At 46.4% G+C, this 17,701-nt stretch overlaps 1 protein-coding gene across 1 annotated transcript in view; it reads right to left on the bottom strand.

Annotated features, from left to right (window-relative positions):
- The window catches only part of LOC138652113 (B-cell receptor CD22-like), a 64,723-nt gene that overhangs the window by 26,066 nt on the left and 20,956 nt on the right, over positions 1–17,701 (bottom strand). The window contains exons 5-10 of the mRNA XM_069742853.1: positions 15,954–16,223; positions 8,915–9,157; positions 8,599–8,689; positions 7,659–7,713; positions 7,412–7,491; positions 6,519–6,573 (exon numbers count right to left, since the gene is read on the bottom strand). Of these exons, the coding sequence (XP_069598954.1) occupies positions 6,519–6,573; positions 7,412–7,491; positions 7,659–7,713; positions 8,599–8,689; positions 8,915–9,157; positions 15,954–16,223 (794 nt within the window). The remainder of the gene's footprint in view (positions 1–6,518; positions 6,574–7,411; positions 7,492–7,658; positions 7,714–8,598; positions 8,690–8,914; positions 9,158–15,953; positions 16,224–17,701) is intronic.

Raw genomic sequence — 17,701 nt, 5'->3', positions numbered from 1 at the left:
TCCTGTACAGCAAATAACAACGCTCAGGAAGCTGCGCCAAGCACCAAGGCGTTATTTTGGACACCTGTGCTGCGTCTCATCAAAAAACCAAGTCACGCATCCACTACAGTTTGACTGTAGAATGGGGTAAATTGTGTATGTCTTTCATTCAGCGTGTGCAAGTAGACAAATTAATAGAGCAACCTTTCACTTGTGCAGCATTAATACTGCACAAGGTGTGTCTCTTGTACTTTGTAACACCTGAGGGGGGGGTTAAAGGTTTCCTTTGAAATTGGTTCAACTAGGCTTCGGCCTACACTCTGCTCCTCTCCTCCTCCTCCTGCTTCAACACGGGCTCTAACATCGCTAGTTTTTGCCCGCAAGTGCTAGCTGCACAGAGAAAAACACACGCCATTGTGTTAGTGGGGTTCAGCAACGCCAGCTGTTCCCCCAGTGTGTAGCCGGCAAAGTGTCCTGCAAACGCAACGCAGACACAAAGCTGCCTCCAGTGCAGGCTTCGGCCTACACTCATCTCCCCCTGCTTACCCTTTGCTCCAACACCGCTAGTTGGGGCTCTAGGAAGACAATCTTTAATAGGCAAGGCAACGCATCTGGGTTCCAGCACCGCCAGCTGGTTCTCGGCAGTGTTCTTGTCACAGGTACTCCCTCGTGCCAAGCCTGGTTTCAGCACCGTCAGCTGTTTCCGGGTTGTGTCAAGCTCACTGAGACACCTATGCTTGCCTCGTCGTGGTGCGGTCGGGTTAGCCAACTCCAGGGTGCCTCCAGTTTAGGAGCTTCCTATGTGGGCTGCGTGAACTGGTAGTCAAGGCTGGTTCTGTAGTGCCAGTAGGCCCAGCTCCCCCTGTAGGACTGTTGGGGTTCGGTAACTGCGGCTGCCTCGCGGCCTAGCTGTTCTCTCCTCTCCTGTGGGCCTTGGGGTCCACCACCTGGTTCCAGCACCGTCAGCTGGTTCCGGGCCGAGCCTTTGGCTTAGGTGCCTCCTCCTGGGTATCCGAGTTCCGCCAACGCCAGGCGGTCCTTGGTAGTGCTTTTAAGCGCGGGCACCTACAGCTTAGTAACCGGGTTCCAGCACCGTCAGCTGGTCCTCGGTCGTGCCATTGGCTCTTGCACACTGGGGCAACGCATCCGGGTTCCAGCACCGCCAGCTGGTTCTCGGCAGTGTTCTTGTCACAGGTACTCCCTCGTGCCAAGCCTGGTTTCAGCACCGTCAGCTGTTTCCGGGTTGTGTCAACTTCACTGAGACGCCTATTCTTGCCCCGTCGTGGTGCGGTCGAGTTAGCCAACTCCAGGGTGCCTCCAGTTTAGGAGCTTCCTATGTGGGCTGCGTGAACTGGTAGTCAAGGCTGGTTCTGTAGTGCCAGTAGGCCCAGCTCCCCCTGTAGGACTGTTGGGGTTCGGTAACTGCGGCTGCCTCGCGGCCTAGCTGTTCTCTCCTCTCCTGTGGGCCTTCGGGTCCACCACCTGGTTCCAGCACCGTCAGCTGGTTCCGGGCCGAGCCTTTGGCTTAGGTGCCTCCTCCTGGGTATCCGAGTTCCGCCAACGCCAGGCGGTCCTTGGTAGTGCTTTTAAGCGCGGGCACCTACAGCTTAGTAACCGGGTTCCAGCACCGTCAGCTGGTCCTCGGTCGTGCCATTGGCTCTTGCACACTGGGGCAACGCATCCGGGTTCCAGCAACGCCAGCTGGTTCTCGGCAGTGTTCTTGTCACAGGTACTCCCTCGTGCCAAGCCTGGTTTCAGCACCGTCAGCTGTTTCCGGGTTGTGTCAAGCTCACTGAGACACCTATGCTTGCCTCGTCGTGGTGCGGTCGGGTTAGCCAACTCCAGGGTGCCTCCAGTTTAGGAGCTTCCTATGTGGGCTGCGTGAACTGGTAGTCAAGGCTGGTTCTGTAGTGCCAGTAGGCCCAGCTCCCCCTGTAGGACTGTTGGGGTTCGGTAACTGCGGCTGCCTCGCGGCCTAGCTGTTCTCTCCTCTCCTGTGGGCCTTGGGGTCCACCACCTGGTTCCAGCACCGTCAGCTGGTTCCGGGCCGAGCCTTTGGCTTAGGTGCCTCCTCCTGGGTATCCGAGTTCCGCCAACGCCAGGCGGTCCTTGGTAGTGCTTTTAAGCGCGGGCACCTACAGCTTAGTAACCGGGTTCCAGCACCGTCAGCTGGTCCTCGGTCGTGCCATTGGCTCTTGCACACTGGGGCAACGCATCCGGGTTCCAGCACCGCCAGCTGGTTCTCGGCAGTGTTCTTGTCACAGGTACTCCCTCGTGCCAAGCCTGGTTTCAGCACCGTCAGCTGTTTCCGGGTTGTGTCAACTTCACTGAGACGCCTATGCTTGCCCCGTCGTGGTGCGGTCGAGTTAGCCAACTCCAGGGTGCCTCCAGTTTAGGAGCTTCCTATGTGGGCTGCGTGAACTGGTAGTCAAGGCTGGTTCTGTAGTGCCAGTAGGCCCAGCTCCCCCTGTAGGACTGTTGGGGTTCGGTAACTGCGGCTGCCTCGCGGCCTAGCTGTTCTCTCCTCTCCTGTGGGCCTTCGGGTCCACCACCTGGTTCCAGCACCGTCAGCTGGTTCCGGGCCGAGCCTTTTGCTTAGGTGCCTCCTCCTGGGTATCCGAGTTCCGCCAACGCCAGGCGGTCCTTGGTAGTGCTTTTAAGCGCGGGCACCTACAGCTTAGTAACCGGGTTCCAGCACCGTCAGCTGGTCCTCGGTCGTGCCATTGGCTCTTGCACACTGGGGCAACGCATCCGGGTTCCAGCAACGCCAGCTGGTTCTCGGCAGTGTTCTTGTCACAGGTACTCCCTCGTGCCAAGCCTGGTTTCAGCACCGTCAGCTGTTTCCGGGTTGTGTCAAGCTCACTGAGACACCTATGCTTGCCTCGTCGTGGTGCGGTCGGGTTAGCCAACTCCAGGGTGCCTCCAGTTTAGGAGCTTCCTATGTGGGCTGCGTGAACTGGTAGTCAAGGCTGGTTCTGTAGTGCCAGTAGGCCCAGCTCCCCCTGTAGGACTGTTGGGGTTCGGTAACTGCGGCTGCCTCGCGGCCTAGCTGTTCTCTCCTCTCCTGTGGGCCTTGGGGTCCACCACCTGGTTCCAGCACCGTCAGCTGGTTCCGGGCCGAGCCTTTGGCTTAGGTGCCTCCTCCTGGGTATCCGAGTTCCGCCAACGCCAGGCGGTCCTTGGTAGTGCTTTTAAGCGCGGGCACCTACAGCTTAGTAACCGGGTTCCAGCACCGTCAGCTGGTCCTCGGTCGTGCCATTGGCTCTTGCACACTGGGGCAACGCATCCGGGTTCCAGCACCACCAGCTGGTTCTCGGCAGTGTTCTTGTCACAGGTACTCCCTCGTGCCAAGCCTGGTTTCAGCACCGTCAGCTGTTTCCGGGTTGTGTCAACTTCACTGAGACGCCTATGCTTGCCCCGTCGTGGTGCGGTCGAGTTAGCCAACTCCAGGGTGCCTCCAGTTTAGGAGCTTCCTATGTGGGCTGCGTGAACTGGTAGTCAAGGCTGGTTCTGTAGTGCCAGTAGGCCCAGCTCCCCCTGTAGGACTGTTGGGGTTCGGTAACTGCGGCTGCCTCGCGGCCTAGCTGTTCTCTCCTCTCCTGTGGGCCTTCGGGTCCACCACCTGGTTCCAGCACCGTCAGCTGGTTCCGGGCCGAGCCTTTGGCTTAGGTGCCTCCTCCTGGGTATCCGAGTTCCGCCAACGCCAGGCGGTCCTTGGTAGTGCTTTTAAGCGCGGGCACCTACAGCTTAGTAACCGGGTTCCAGCACCGTCAGCTGGTCCTCGGTCGTGCCATTGGCTCTTGCACACTGGGGCAACGCATCCGGGTTCCAGCACCGCCAGCTGGTTCTCGGCAGTGTTCTTGTCACAGGTACTCCCTCGTGCCAAGCCTGGTTTCAGCACCGTCAGCTGTTTCCGGATTGTGTCAACTTCACTGAGACGCCTATGCTTGCCCCGTCGTGGTGCGGTCGAGTTAGCCAACTCCAGGGTGCCTCCAGTTTAGGAGCTTCCTATGTGGGCTGCGTGAACTGGTAGTCAAGGCTGGTTCTGTAGTGCCAGTAGGCCCAGCTCCCCCTGTAGGACTGTTGGGGTTCGGTAACTGCGGCTGCCTCGCGACCTAGCTGTTCTCTCCTCTCCTGTGGGCCTTCGGGTCCACCACCTGGTTCCAGCACCGTCAGCTGGTTCCGGGCCGAGCCTTTGGCTTAGGTGCCTCCTCCTGGGTATCCGAGTTCCGCCAACGCCAGGCGGTCCTTGGTAGTGCTTTTAAGCGCGGGCACCTACAGCTTAGTAACCGGGTTCCAGCACCGTCAGCTGGTCCTCGGTCGTGCCATTGGCTCTTGCACACTGGGGCAACGCATCCGGGTTCCAGCACCGCCAGCTGGTTCTCGGCAGTGTTCTTGTCACAGGTACTCCCTCGTGCCAAGCCTGGTTTCAGCACCGTCAGCTGTTTCCGGGTTGTGTCAACTTCACTGAGACGCCTATGCTTGCCCCGTCGTGGTGCGGTCGAGTTAGCCAACTCCAGGGTGCCTCCAGTTTAGGAGCTTCCTATGTGGGCTGCGTGAACTGGTAGTCAAGGCTGGTTCTGTAGTGCCAGTAGGCCCAGCTCCCCCTGTAGGACTGTTGGGGTTCGGTAACTGCGGCTGCCTCGCGGCCTAGCTGTTCTCTCCTCTCCTGTGGGCCTTCGGGTCCACCACCTGGTTCCAGCACCGTCAGCTGGTTCTCGGCAGTGTCTTTTGCTCTTGTACCTTCTGCTCCCCATCCTGGTTCCAGTACCGTCAGCTGGTTCCGGGCAGAGCCTTTGGCTTAGGTGCCTCCTTCTGGGTATCCAAGTTCCACCAACGTCAGGTGGTCCTTGGTAGTGCTTTCAGGCACGGGTACCTCCTGCTTAGTAACCGGGTTCCAGTAACGTCAGCTGGTCCTTGGTAGTTCCATTGGCTCTTGGACCTTCGGCTACCCATCCGGGTTCCAGTACCGTCAGCTGGTTCTCGGCAGTGTCTTTTGCTCTTGTACCTTCTGCTCCCCATCCTGGTTCCAGTAACGTCAGCTGGTTCCGGGCAGAGCCTTTGGCTTAGGTGCCTCCTTCTGGGTATCCGAGTTCCGCCAACGTCAGGCGGTCCTTGGTAGTGCTTTTTAGCACGGGTACCTCCTGCTTAGTAACCGGGTTCCAGTAACGTCAGCTGGTCCTCGGTAGTTCCATAGGCTCTTGAACCTTCGGGTAGCCATCCGAGTTCCAGTTCCATCAGCTGGTTCTTGGCATTTTCTCAGCCTTCTTGTACCTTCTGCTACATTTCCAAGTTGAAGACCCTAACGTCGACAACCCGGAAGACCACCCCGATGACGACGACCCGGAAGACCACCCCGATGACGACGACGACGACGACGGCGGAGACGACGACGGCGGAGACGACGGCGGCGGAGACGACGACGGCTGAGACGACGACGGCGGAGATGACGACATGGAAGACCGAGAAGCAGAAGAACAAGAGGCTGCAGAACAAAGAGCAGAAGAACATTAAGCATAAGACTTAATATCAGAGCAAAAGATATTATCTAAATTATATGCAGAAGAAGACTAAGCAGTGTATGGGGGTGAGTCCGTTCCTCCTCGTGGTGCCCCTGGATAAAGCCTGATGCTGCAGGCCAAACTGAACGCGGACAAATGTAACTTTTGTGACTGGCAGAACGGAAGGTGTAATCTTCCAACTTTTATAGATAACAACTACGGGAATGCCTGTCACAAATGAGAATATGATGAAGAAGTAGAATAGGAAGAATAATAACAGTGGAATAAAAAGAATATGTAGAATAGGAAGAATAATAATAGTTGAAGAAAATGAATATGAAGAATGTAATAAAAAAAAAAAAATAGGTAGAAGATGAAGAAGAAGATGAATAAGGTGAAGAAGTTGATGTCAAAGATGCTGATGATGATGAAGATGAAAGTGTGGGAAAAGGAAAAAAAAGAAGGGGAAGGTCGTGGAATAGTGAAACATCAATATCTGACAAAATAAAAAAAATTTACATAGTCAATATCTTTTTCAATCCGAACGTCTTTAAAAAAAAAAAAACATGCTATTCTATTTGATTGGACTAATCCTCATTGCCTTTAATGTCTCCGCCACCTCCCCCATACATCCTACATTATTCTTTGTTGTTTTCCTTCATGTAGAATGAACCTACAAGGAAAGAAAGGGTTTATTTTAATTCCGATATTTTGGTCCCATTGACTTGCATTGGGATCGGGTATCGGTATCGGCGATATCCGATATTTTTTGAATATCGGCCGATCCAAACCGATACCGATACTTTCCGATATCGGAAGGTATCGCTCAACACTAATCACAACTGTATATAGTTTTCTATGGTCACCCAATCAATAGAATGGAGCTAGGTATATATATACTGTAGATACTTCTGGAGAAATGAGTGATCAGAAGAGTATCACATTATTTCCATGGTGGCATCATTCTTAGGAGTGCAGAGAAATGGCTTGGGGAACAGATTTAAGTAAATTTTTGTCACTTACAAAAAAACTACTTACATCACTGTTGCTGTAAATGACTTGGTTTCCTGCAAAGCCTATATCAACTGAAGGCCTAAAATAAATAGAATCCAAAGAGAAAGATTATTCAAAACAATTTTCCCTTAACAAGCCTCATGTGAGGGTTTGGATTATACCAGAAAAATGTCTAGATTACTTAGTCCATGTATTTAAAGAAGTGCCCCCATCAAAATATTATGCTCTTAGTATATTGCAGTCATATTATATAGCACTGTGTACTTACAATTGCTAATTTTGCCTTTTTACCCAGTTAATTCTTCTCTTTTCCATTGGGTTTATGACATCACGTGATTAAAAAATGATTGGCTGAATCCTTCTAAGGGTTATGTAGAAACAGGAAGTCTATTTTCCCTGCATGAGTCATGAGTCACAGCCAAAGTCCCTGGCAGGGAGGAGGAGGAGAGAACAGCTGGGTCAAGAGTTGAAGAAGGGAATAATTATTGCAGGGAAAAGAGACTTCCTGTTTCTACATATAGCAGTGAAAAGAGAAGAATTAGCTGGGTAGAAAGGCCAAATGAGCAATTGCAATTACACAATGCTGTATAATATGATGATTGAAATATAGAAAGAGGCAAAAACTTTGAAAGGAGGAGTTGCAGTGGGAGGAGTGCTTCTTTAAAATGTTTGTAGTATTTATATTAGAAATTGATGGAATATTGCTTGGTTATCCCTTCTATATATGATATGTGATGATTCTACTGCTTGGTGTACAACAGATCTTAAGGTAAAAGGTACCTATGGATCTTAAATGTCTCTTTGACTGAAATGCCAGACATGACCTTGTATGAAGTTGACGCGGCATCTTGCAATTCAGCCAATCCTACTCAAGGAAATAGTAGCAAACTCCAACTAAGATTCAAAGATAAACTCACTCTGATCTCGCAGGAGGTGGTAGACCATTGTGACTACTCTGGATATTTCCATGATGATTGTCATCCTTAGCCATATCGTTCTACAAGAAAACATTGCCATAATTACTATTTTTTTAATTTCCTGAATGAAGGGCATAGAAATATACAACAATGGAAACATAAAGACAAGTACGTAATTCACAATGACATATGGAGAAAAAGAAAAGCAAAGGAGGAAGATCAATGTTGACCATTCAGAAGCACTCACCTCATTGGAAATCTTGGTCGATGTTTCATGAATTGAAGAGGACTTCTTCTTTCGTCTATTGAAAATAATAAAAAGCAACACTGTAAATGTATTCGAAAACGAAGAAACCATCTGTAAGAAGTAAAAATATTAAATGTATGTTTTGAAAAGTGAACATAAAATAGTCCATCATTCTAAATGGAGAATTTTATGGACAACACACATAGATACGGTATGTAAAAACTTTTACATTGGCCTTGAACTAGATATTTTACATGACTGAAAATGGCAATTCGGGGGGGAGGGGGCAGCAAAGTCACTCACATAATCGATGTTTGAGGGCTTAACATCTCAAATATGTGAGTATGAATCTGAACTCACGGTTAGGCCACAGATCACATCTAGATTCAGAAATACTTTTTCAGGCTAACTTTCAAAATTTTTCGTCAAAGCATCAACTTTAACAAACCAAACATGAATAAAGTGATTCAGATTAAATATCCACCTGAAATAATATAATTATAATTTAAAAAAAAACACTTGTTTTCCAGAACTCAATATTGTCCATGACATTAACTATTCCCCCAGGTAATTTCACCTACAAGTTGAACAATAAATAATTGATTTGTTGATGATTTGTCCTCATCGTAAACGACTTGAAGGACATTGGGAAACGCATCTACAGTATGCTGCGTAGTAAATGGCACAACATTTGTAATGCAAGAAAGTTTTAGACTTGCTAATGTTATGAGGTCAGCAAAAAGTAGGAAGCCGTTTATTGGTGGGACTGTTCTGTTAACCACAAAACAAAGCAAATACGATTTATGTATATTTTGTATTCAAAATACATTTTTTACAATATTGTCGCATTCCCATGAAGATTCGGACGAGACTTAAAAATATTCCTTGATTTGTGATTTCAACAACAGCAATTTAGTTCTTAATATTACTTTTTTCTTACCTTAGGCAAAGGCAGAGGAACACAATAAACAAAAGTAAAAACAAAGCTCCGGCAACTGAACCCCAAATCACAGGTGAATGCAAAATCTTATCTGTAAGGAAGCAGAAAAGTCAAAATGGCTTTAAGTAGGGAATTTAAATAATTTGAGCTATGGAAATTAAAACGAATCTGTCACTAGGTTTTTGATCTTCCATGGCTCTCATTAATAGATTGTGTTAATCTCTTCTGAACAAAAAAAGAAAAATACGTTGTGTATTGGGTAAAATATAATTAATGCGAAAGTGAGTCAATGTTGTTCTGGTTGGAGAACACTTACCGTAATGGTAGATCTCAGAGGAAGAGGAGTTCCCGACACTGTTGTGAGCGATACATGAATATTGCCCATAGTTCTCTCTATTGTTGCCTATGGTCAGATACTTTTCAGTATCACTTTGTAATATGGATCCATCCTTCATCCAGGTGTAGTGAGTTACATTAGGTCGGCTGCTTCGGAAGTCACAGATCAATTTAGTGAAATCACCTTCATTCTTCACAGTGATGTGAACTCCAATTGCTGCATCTTCAAAGGGGAGAAAAATCAATGAAAAATACAAAATTATAAAATTTGTGACCCATCACGATCTTGATCTAAATCAAGGCAAATACAAAATTCCAATTAAATGTTAGCCAATTTGCTACAGAATCCCGATTAGGCTACATTCCCACATCCAAGCAAAATATTTTTTTTTTCTTATGTTTTATCCTAGTTGCACCCTAGTTTCTTTTGTTTTTTTTTACTTCTATTTTTTTCACTTATAAGGTGTGCTTGCTTACAAACTAATCAATCAAAAAAGTCAAATTTTTTATTCAACTTTATGATTAAGCAACATATCCGTGTGACACATAAGCAAATCAGAATCCTTACGATGTGCATCGGTATCGCGCCGGTGCCCATAAAATTGATTAACTGAGTCTGATCAACAAATTGTATCAAAGTACGACATGCTTTGATTCTCATGGAACTCAACGTAGGATCCACAATTTCAATATATGAATGAATACATCCAACTTACCTTATGGGTCCGAGTACAGGTAACAAAAAAATCGGATAACACTCAGTTGTATCACACAAATGTATGAATGTAGCCTAAAACCTATTTAGGTCGTTGACATATTCTTTAGAGCTGAACTAACTATTCACCTTTTGGAATAGTACATTCTAAAATAAAAACATTATTTCTAAATTTAATGTTTTCTTATTTTACGGTATTCCATTTTTTGCGATTTGTACAGAGCAAATTGAACTTTTATTACTATCTCGGAGCCAATTTTTTTTTTCACTTTTTAAGACATCACGCCAAATGACAGAAAAAAAAGATATTTCCGTTGTTATTTTTTTGTAACGGGGTTGTTTTTTTCAATAAATTTTTTTATAAAAATAAATCATCCAATTCTCCTGAGGCTCAAACTGCCAAAAATGTGAGTTGCATCTGACGCCTGATATTAATATTGCCCATGTAAATGCGTTGACTTTTAAACCTGTTTAAATAAATGTTTTAACTTCACCGATATTTCGTTATCAGCAGCACATGAGTGATACCTCCGTCTTCCTCTAAGTCCATAGGAAAAACAACTAACTATTAAAGGTGTTGACTGGTACAATACTGATGGCCTCAACTCAGGACAAGTCATCAATATTAGATAGGTAATGATGTGACTGTGGCCGGATATGTTTTTTGCTCAAAACATATAATATGTACCTCCTAATATGAAGGAAATATTGGATAAATGATTCTACATCTGGGCAAGAAAAATGAAAATGACATCTACAGAATGGGACGAATATAACTAAGCAATAGCACGTGTGAAAAAGACTTGGGTATACTAATAGATCACAGACTGCACATGAGTCAACAGTGTGATTCAGCAGCAAAAAAGGCAAACACAGTTCTAGGATCTATTAAGAGAAGCATAGAGTCTAGATCACGTGAAGTCATTATCCCCCTGTACTCCTCTTTGGTCACGCCTCATCTGGAATACTGTGTCCAGTTCTGGGCACCACATTTTAAAAAAGACATTAAGAAACTGGAACAAGTTAAGAGAAGAGCTACCAGGATGGTGAGTGGACTGCAAAATATGTCCTAGGAGGAACAGCTAAAGGATCTGGGCATGTTTCACTGCAACAAAGAAGGAAGAGGATACTTAACCCCTTTGTGCCATGCGCCATACTAGTACGGCACTGCGGCAACTGCATTTGTGCCAGTTGCAGTACTAGTACAGCGCCGCCATTTTCCAGTCACCGCGCAACATCACGCCATGATCAGGATCCGATGGCTAGCATCCCTGACAGCAGACCATCTCTGCACGTCGCCCTGGGGGGCTGCACCGCCCCCCCCCCCACATCAGTGATTGCTGTGATTGGCTGGTCACTTTTTTTGCACTTTTTTTCTGTGCGCGCCGTTCCACGCAGAGCATTTGTGCTCTTCCTGTGTCTGCAGCTCTCTGATCAGTATCAGTGGTACACAGGACATTTTCTTTTTTTAGCTAGTTAGCGCAGCGGATATCACAGTCGGAGCAACGTCCGATTTTTTTTTTTTTTTACAAAAAAAATAATAAAAGCAGTTAGCTGGCATCACAGCGTTAGTGACGACCGGTCTTATTTTTAGAGAAAACAAATTGTACAGAGTTGTTTAGTGATAGCCTGTTAGTGTAGCCGGCGTTACAGCGTTAGTGACGACCAATCATCTTTTAGAAAAAAAAATCGTACTGAGTAGTTTTATAGGTAGGGCGGTAGCGTCTTTTTTTTTTTTTTACATAAAAAAATCTGCTATCGCCGGATAATATCTAGTGCATCAGGGGAGCGTACGTCACATTGTTAGTGGCGTTCGCTTTTCTTTTGTAAAAAGAATAATTAGTTGCGTCGTCTAAGTTTTAGCAAGTGCATCAGGGGAGCGTACGTCACACTGTCAGTGGCGTTCTCTTTTTCTTTTGTAAAAAGAATAATTAGTTGCGTCGACGAAGTTTTAGCAAGTGCATCAGGGGAGCGTACGTCACACTGTTAGTGGCGTTCGCTTTTTCTTTTGTAAAAAGAATAATTAGTTGCGTCGTCTAATTTTTAGCGAGTGCATCAGGGGAGCATACGTCACACCGTTAGTGGCGTTCGCTTTTTCTTTTGTAAAAAGAATAATTTGTTGCGTCACCTAATTTTTAGCAAGTGCATCAGGGGAGCGTACGTCACACTGTTAGTGGCGTTCGCTTTTTCTTTTGTAAAAAGAATAATTAGTTGCGTCGTCTAATTTTTAGCGAGTGCATCAGGGGAGCGTACGTCACACTGTTAGTGGCGTTCGCTTTTTCTTTTGTAAAAAGAATAATTAGTTGCGTCGTCTAAGTTTTAGCGAGTGCATCAGGGGAGCGTACGTCACACTGTTAGTGGCGTTCTCTTTTTCTTTTGTAAAAAGAATAATTAGTTGCGTCGACGAAGTTTTAGCAAGTGCATCAGGGGAGCGTACGTCACACTGTTAGTGGCGTTCGCTTTTTCTTTTGTAAAAAGAATAATTAGTTGCGTCGTCTAATTTTTAGCGAGTGCATCAGGGGAGCGTACGTCACATTGTTAGTGGCGTTCGCTTTTTCTTTTGTAAAAAGAATAATTAGTTGCGTCGTCTAATTTTTAGCGAGTGCATCAGGGGAGCGTACGTCACACTGTTAGTGGCGTTCGCTTTTTCTTTTGTAAAAAGAATAATTAGTTGCGTCGTCTAATTTTTAGCGAGTGCATCAGGGGAGCGTACGTCACACTGTTAGTGGCGTTCGCTTTTTCTTTTGTAAAAAGAATAATTAGTTGCGTCGTCTAATTTTTAGCGAGTGCATTAGGGGAGCGTACGTCACACTGTTAGTGGCGTTCTCTTTTTCTTTTGTAAAAAGAATAATTAGTTGCGTCGACGAAGTTTTAGCAAGTGCATCAGGGGAGCGTACGTCACACTGTTAGTGGCGTTCGCTTTTTCTTTTGTAAAAAGAATAATTAGTTGCGTCGTCTAATTTTTAGCGAGTGCATCAGGGGAGCGTACGTCACATTGTTAGTGGCGTTCGCTTTTTCTTTTGTAAAAAGAATAATTAGTTGCGTCGTCTAATTTTTAGCGAGTGCATCAGGGGAGCGTACGTCACACTGTTAGTGGCGATCGCTTTTCTTTTGTAAAAAGAATAATTAGTTGCGTCGTCTAATTTTTAGTGAGTGCATCAGGGGAGCGTACGTCACACTGTTAGTGGCGATCGCTTTTCTTTTGTAAAAAGAATAATTTGTTGCGTCGTCTAATTTTTAGCGAGTGCATCGGGGGAGCGTACGTCACACCGTTAGTGGCGATCGCTTTTCTTTTGTAAAAAAAAAGATTTAGTTGTGTTTTTATACAAACTTATTTTTTTACATATGATTTTTCTTTTCATTTTTTTTCTTGTTTATTCTACATTTTTTCTCTCTTCTTTTTTTTCTCTGTGTTTTGTTATAATAAAGACTACCCTATACACAAGCCCCACACATTACACGTGTAAAAGCACCACTTACATACACATCCCGGTGTTTGGAAAAAAAAAATGGCCCATTCATCAACAAGGCGCTATTCACCAGAAGTGGCTTACGTCTTCCTTGCGTCAGACAAGGATTCAGCCAGTGAGGAAGATCCCACATTCCTCTATTCCTCCTCCTCATCTAGTGAGGAAGGACCCCCAACAAGGCGCCCTAGGACCCAGGGAACTCCTGCAGCAATCGATCCCGTATGTATTGTACCCCCCGGAAATTATCAGGCCGTCATTCCAGATTTCAGCAGCAACTCAGGAATCCAGTTTGACACCACTGGCCTCACTGAAATTGACTTCTTCAAATTCTTTTTCAGTGATGAAATAATAAATCTTATGGTGGCCCAGACGAACCTGTATGCCCAACAATTTTTCACCCCAAATCCCACAGGTTAATATCTGTCTACAAATATCTGAAGGGATGTCACAGTGTAGCGGGATCATCATTATTCTCATTTGCACATAGAAACACGAGAAGCAATGGCATCGTCGGACTGGAGCACCTTGGGCTCAAGAGAGAAAATCATTCTTGGTGCCCACTATGTAGCTACATAGAAATAAATACAAGACCACCAACTGTGTGGTAAAACACGCAAATATTAGGGTATAATATAAAGTAGTACATGTCTTAATTATGTAGCAGGGGTTGGGGTAGCCCCCTCATAGAATATAAAGTAGCCCCCTCATATAGTATAATATAGCCCCCTCACAGAATATAATGCAGCCCTTATATAGAATATAATGTAGCCCCCCATGGAATATAATGCAACCAGCCTCAGAGTATAATGCAGCCCCCATAGGGTATAATGTAGCCCCCTTAGAGTATAGTGCAACCCCCTCATAAGGTATAATGCAGCCTCCCACAGAATATAATGTAGCCCCCTCATATGGTATAATGCAACCCCTTCATGGAATATAATGCAGCCCTCCACAGAATATAATGTAGTGCCCTCATTGGGTATCATGCTACCCCCCTCATAGGGTATCATGCTGTCCCCCTCATAGGGTATCATGCTGCCCCCCTCATAGGGTATCATGCTGCCCCCCTCATAGGGTATCATGTTGCCCCCTCATAGGGTATCATGCTGCCCCCTCTCATAGGGTATCATGCTGAACACCTCTCATAGGGTATCATGCAGCTCCCCCCATAGGGTATAATGCAGATTCCCATAGGGTATCATGCAGCTCCCCATAGAGTATCATGCAGTTCCCCCCATAGGTATCATGCAGCTCCCCCTTAGGGTATCATGCAGCTCACCCCCATAGGGTGTCATGCAGCTCACCCCCATAGGGTATGATGCAGCTCACCCCCCATAGGGTATCATGCAGCTCACCCCCACAGGGCATCATGCAGGTCCCCCCATAGGGCATCATGCAGTTCACTCCCACCATAGGGTATCATGCAGCTCACCCCCACAGGGCATCATGCAGGTCCCCCCATAGGGCATCATGCAGTTCACTCCCACCATAGGGTGTCATGCAGCTCCCCCATAGGATATCATGCAGATCACCCCACATAGAGTATCATGCAGCTCACCCCCCATAGGGTATCATGCAGCTCAAACCCCATAGGGTATTATGCAGCTTTCTCCCATAGGGTATCATGCAGCTCCCAATGGGGCATCATGCAGCTTACTCTGCCCATAGGGTATCATGCAGCTCCCCCATAGGGTATCATGCAGCTCACCCCCCCCCCACAAGGTATCATGCAGATCCCCCCATACAACTAGGACTCACTGATATGTTAAAAAAAACACAATAATCACCTCTCCTCCTCGCTCCCACGCTGATTCCAGCGGCGGCTCTGCTCCGATGTGAGAAGCTGCGCTGCAGTCGGCCTCGCACACAGCAGGTACGCGATGAAGTGACATCATCGCGCATCCGCTGTGTGTCAAAGACAAGGGGAATGATGGGATCTGATGTTCTCTCCTCCATTAACATGCACTGGGGGCAGCACTGGTGCTGGGACCCCCTGGCTTATGGCCTCATAGCGGCTGGGAGCCCCTGAGGGAGCGAGGGCCCTGATAGTGGGCAGTGTTAGCCGCAGCATGCAGCAAACACTGCCCGCTATTAAAGTGAAATGAAGTCACTCCTCTCCACCGCCATGGGGCATGGGGAAGCATGAATATTCATTTCACTTTAGCAGCGGCAACAGACTTAGGCTTCCTGTCACTCGCTGCTGCTCTGCTGACACTAGGGGCCCCATAGCAGCTACCTGGTGTGCCGCTATTAGCGACACCTCACTGGCTGGGGGCACCTGGAGCAGCGGAAGCCTTAGGCAGCTGCTGGCCCTTTATGCCAGCAGGTGTCAGGGCCTGGGCCACCGGTTCTCCGGTGGCCCAGTCCGACCCTGAACAATGGAATGAAACTGAAAGGCGGAAGATACAGATTAGATATTAGAAAAAATATTTTGACTGTGAGGGTGATCAATGAGTGGAAAAGGCGGCCACGAGAGGCATCTGCCTGGGATGGTTTAGTGACTGAGCAGGGGGTTGAACCAGATGACCCAGGAGGTCCCTTCCAACCCTAACATTCTATGATTCTATGACTCCATGAATGGCAGTCCCATGAAATAATGTGTCTATTATTCATTACAAATCTGCACTTTACAAATATGTGATTCTCAATCACCTCAGGCTTTTATTTCCATTTCATGACACTGAGTATTAGATGGCCAATGATAAGAGGAAGCAAAAGAAAACTACTGATACATTGTATGTAGAAGAATAATTATTCAAGGGAAAAACTTTCAGAATACTAAAACATTAATGATAAAAAAGATAATTAACATTGCCCCTTCTGTTTGCACTTACATTGTACAGGTATCTCTGTCAGGGCTGATTCTCCTCGACCATCTGCAAAATTTATTGCAGCGCAGGAATAAGGCTCCTCGTCCCGGGTCACTTTCCTCACTGTGATCTCCCGTCCTGTCTCTGGTAATTTGGTTTTGTCTTTCCCTTTGTACCATTCATACCTCTTCACTTGTCTTCTCTTGGAAATGCTGCTACATTGTAAAGTCACATCACTTCCTTCCACCACTTCATTCTTCCCAAGGACAATGACAGTCACATTTGTGGGTTTATCTGCAGAATGGAATTATTATTACACATGTACAAAATTAAAGAAGTGCTCCTCTTCTTCCTCCTCCTCCCATCAAAGTTTCTACCCTCTTAATATGTTTTAATCATATCTTATAACACTGTGAACTTACAATTGCTCATTTTACCTTTCTACCCAGCTAATTCTTCTCTTTCCTCTGCTCTATGTGGAAAATGTATCTCCTGTTTCTACATAAAGCTTAGAAGGATTCAGCTCATCAGTTTTTAATCATTTGATGTCATAGACCTAATGGAAAAGAAAAAAAATTAACTGGGTAGAAAAGCAAAATGAGAAATTGTAAGGACACAAAGCTATATAATATGATGACTGCAATATATTAAGAGGATAACAATTTTGATGGGAGGAGGAGGGCTTCTTTAAGTTAGTTCTGCAAAATAGAAAAAATGCAATTAAAAATCCTTCTTTAAATCAATTTTAAACATCTATTAGTTGTTATTAAGGTTCATTGAAGCACCTATCCTGGGCAGATGAAGAGTGAGTCCTTAGTATGTCCACTCATGGGACCAACATACCTATACTAATCAAATGCACCAATATCTATGTGTTCAGTCTATAGTCCATTGCGTATGAGAGCCCTTGACTTTCCCTAGATAAATGACGTTAGGGCAGATAAGGATCTGGCATGTCCGATTTTGGACTGCTGATCCTTGTATTCTGAAAGCGATGAGCCACCACAAAAGAAGTCTGGCAGCGGATCCTTCGTAGAGAACATTGGAGCTCTTGGTAGAGAGCTCACTCCTGTGTATGGGAGAATCAAGTGAGATACCTGAGGACGAAAGACCAACCCAATCATCATATATAAAGTGTATGGTGTGGGATTACTGGTGAATTTATACATACTTAAGTAGGGTTGAGCGAAACGGGTCGAACATTTTCAAAAGTCGCCGACTTTTGGCTAAGTCGGGGTTTCATGAAACCCGATCCGACCCCTGTGCGGGGTCGGCCATGCGGTACGCGACTTTCGTGCCAAAGTCGCGTTTCAATGACGCGAAAAGCGCCATTTCTCAGCCAATGAAGGTAAACGCAGAGTGTGGGCAGCGTGATGACATAGGTCCTGGTCCCCACCATCTTAGAGAAGGGCATTGCAGTGATTGGCTTGCTGTCTGCGACGTCACAGGGGCTATAAAGAGGCGTTCCCGCCGACCGCCATCTTACTGCTGCTGATCTGAGCTTAGGGAGAGGTTGCTGCCGCTTTGTCAGAAGCAGGGATAGCGTTAGGCAGGGTCCATTAACCACAAAACCGCTTGTGCTGCAGCGATTTGCACTGTCCAACACCACCCTCGGTGTGCAGGGACAGTGGAAGTTTTTTTTTTTTTTTTTCCCCTCAGCGCTGTAGCTCATTGGGCTGCCCTAGAAGGCTCCCTGATAGCTGCATTGCTGTGTGTACGCCGCTGTGCAAACCAACTGCTTTTTTCAAAGCACAAATCCTCTTGTTCCTTCC

The sequence above is a fragment of the Ranitomeya imitator genome, chromosome 10 (assembly GCF_032444005.1).
Source record: "Ranitomeya imitator isolate aRanImi1 chromosome 10, aRanImi1.pri, whole genome shotgun sequence".
Lineage (NCBI taxonomy): Eukaryota > Metazoa > Chordata > Amphibia > Anura > Dendrobatidae > Ranitomeya > Ranitomeya imitator.
This window is presented reverse-complemented; position numbering and strand designations above follow the sequence as displayed.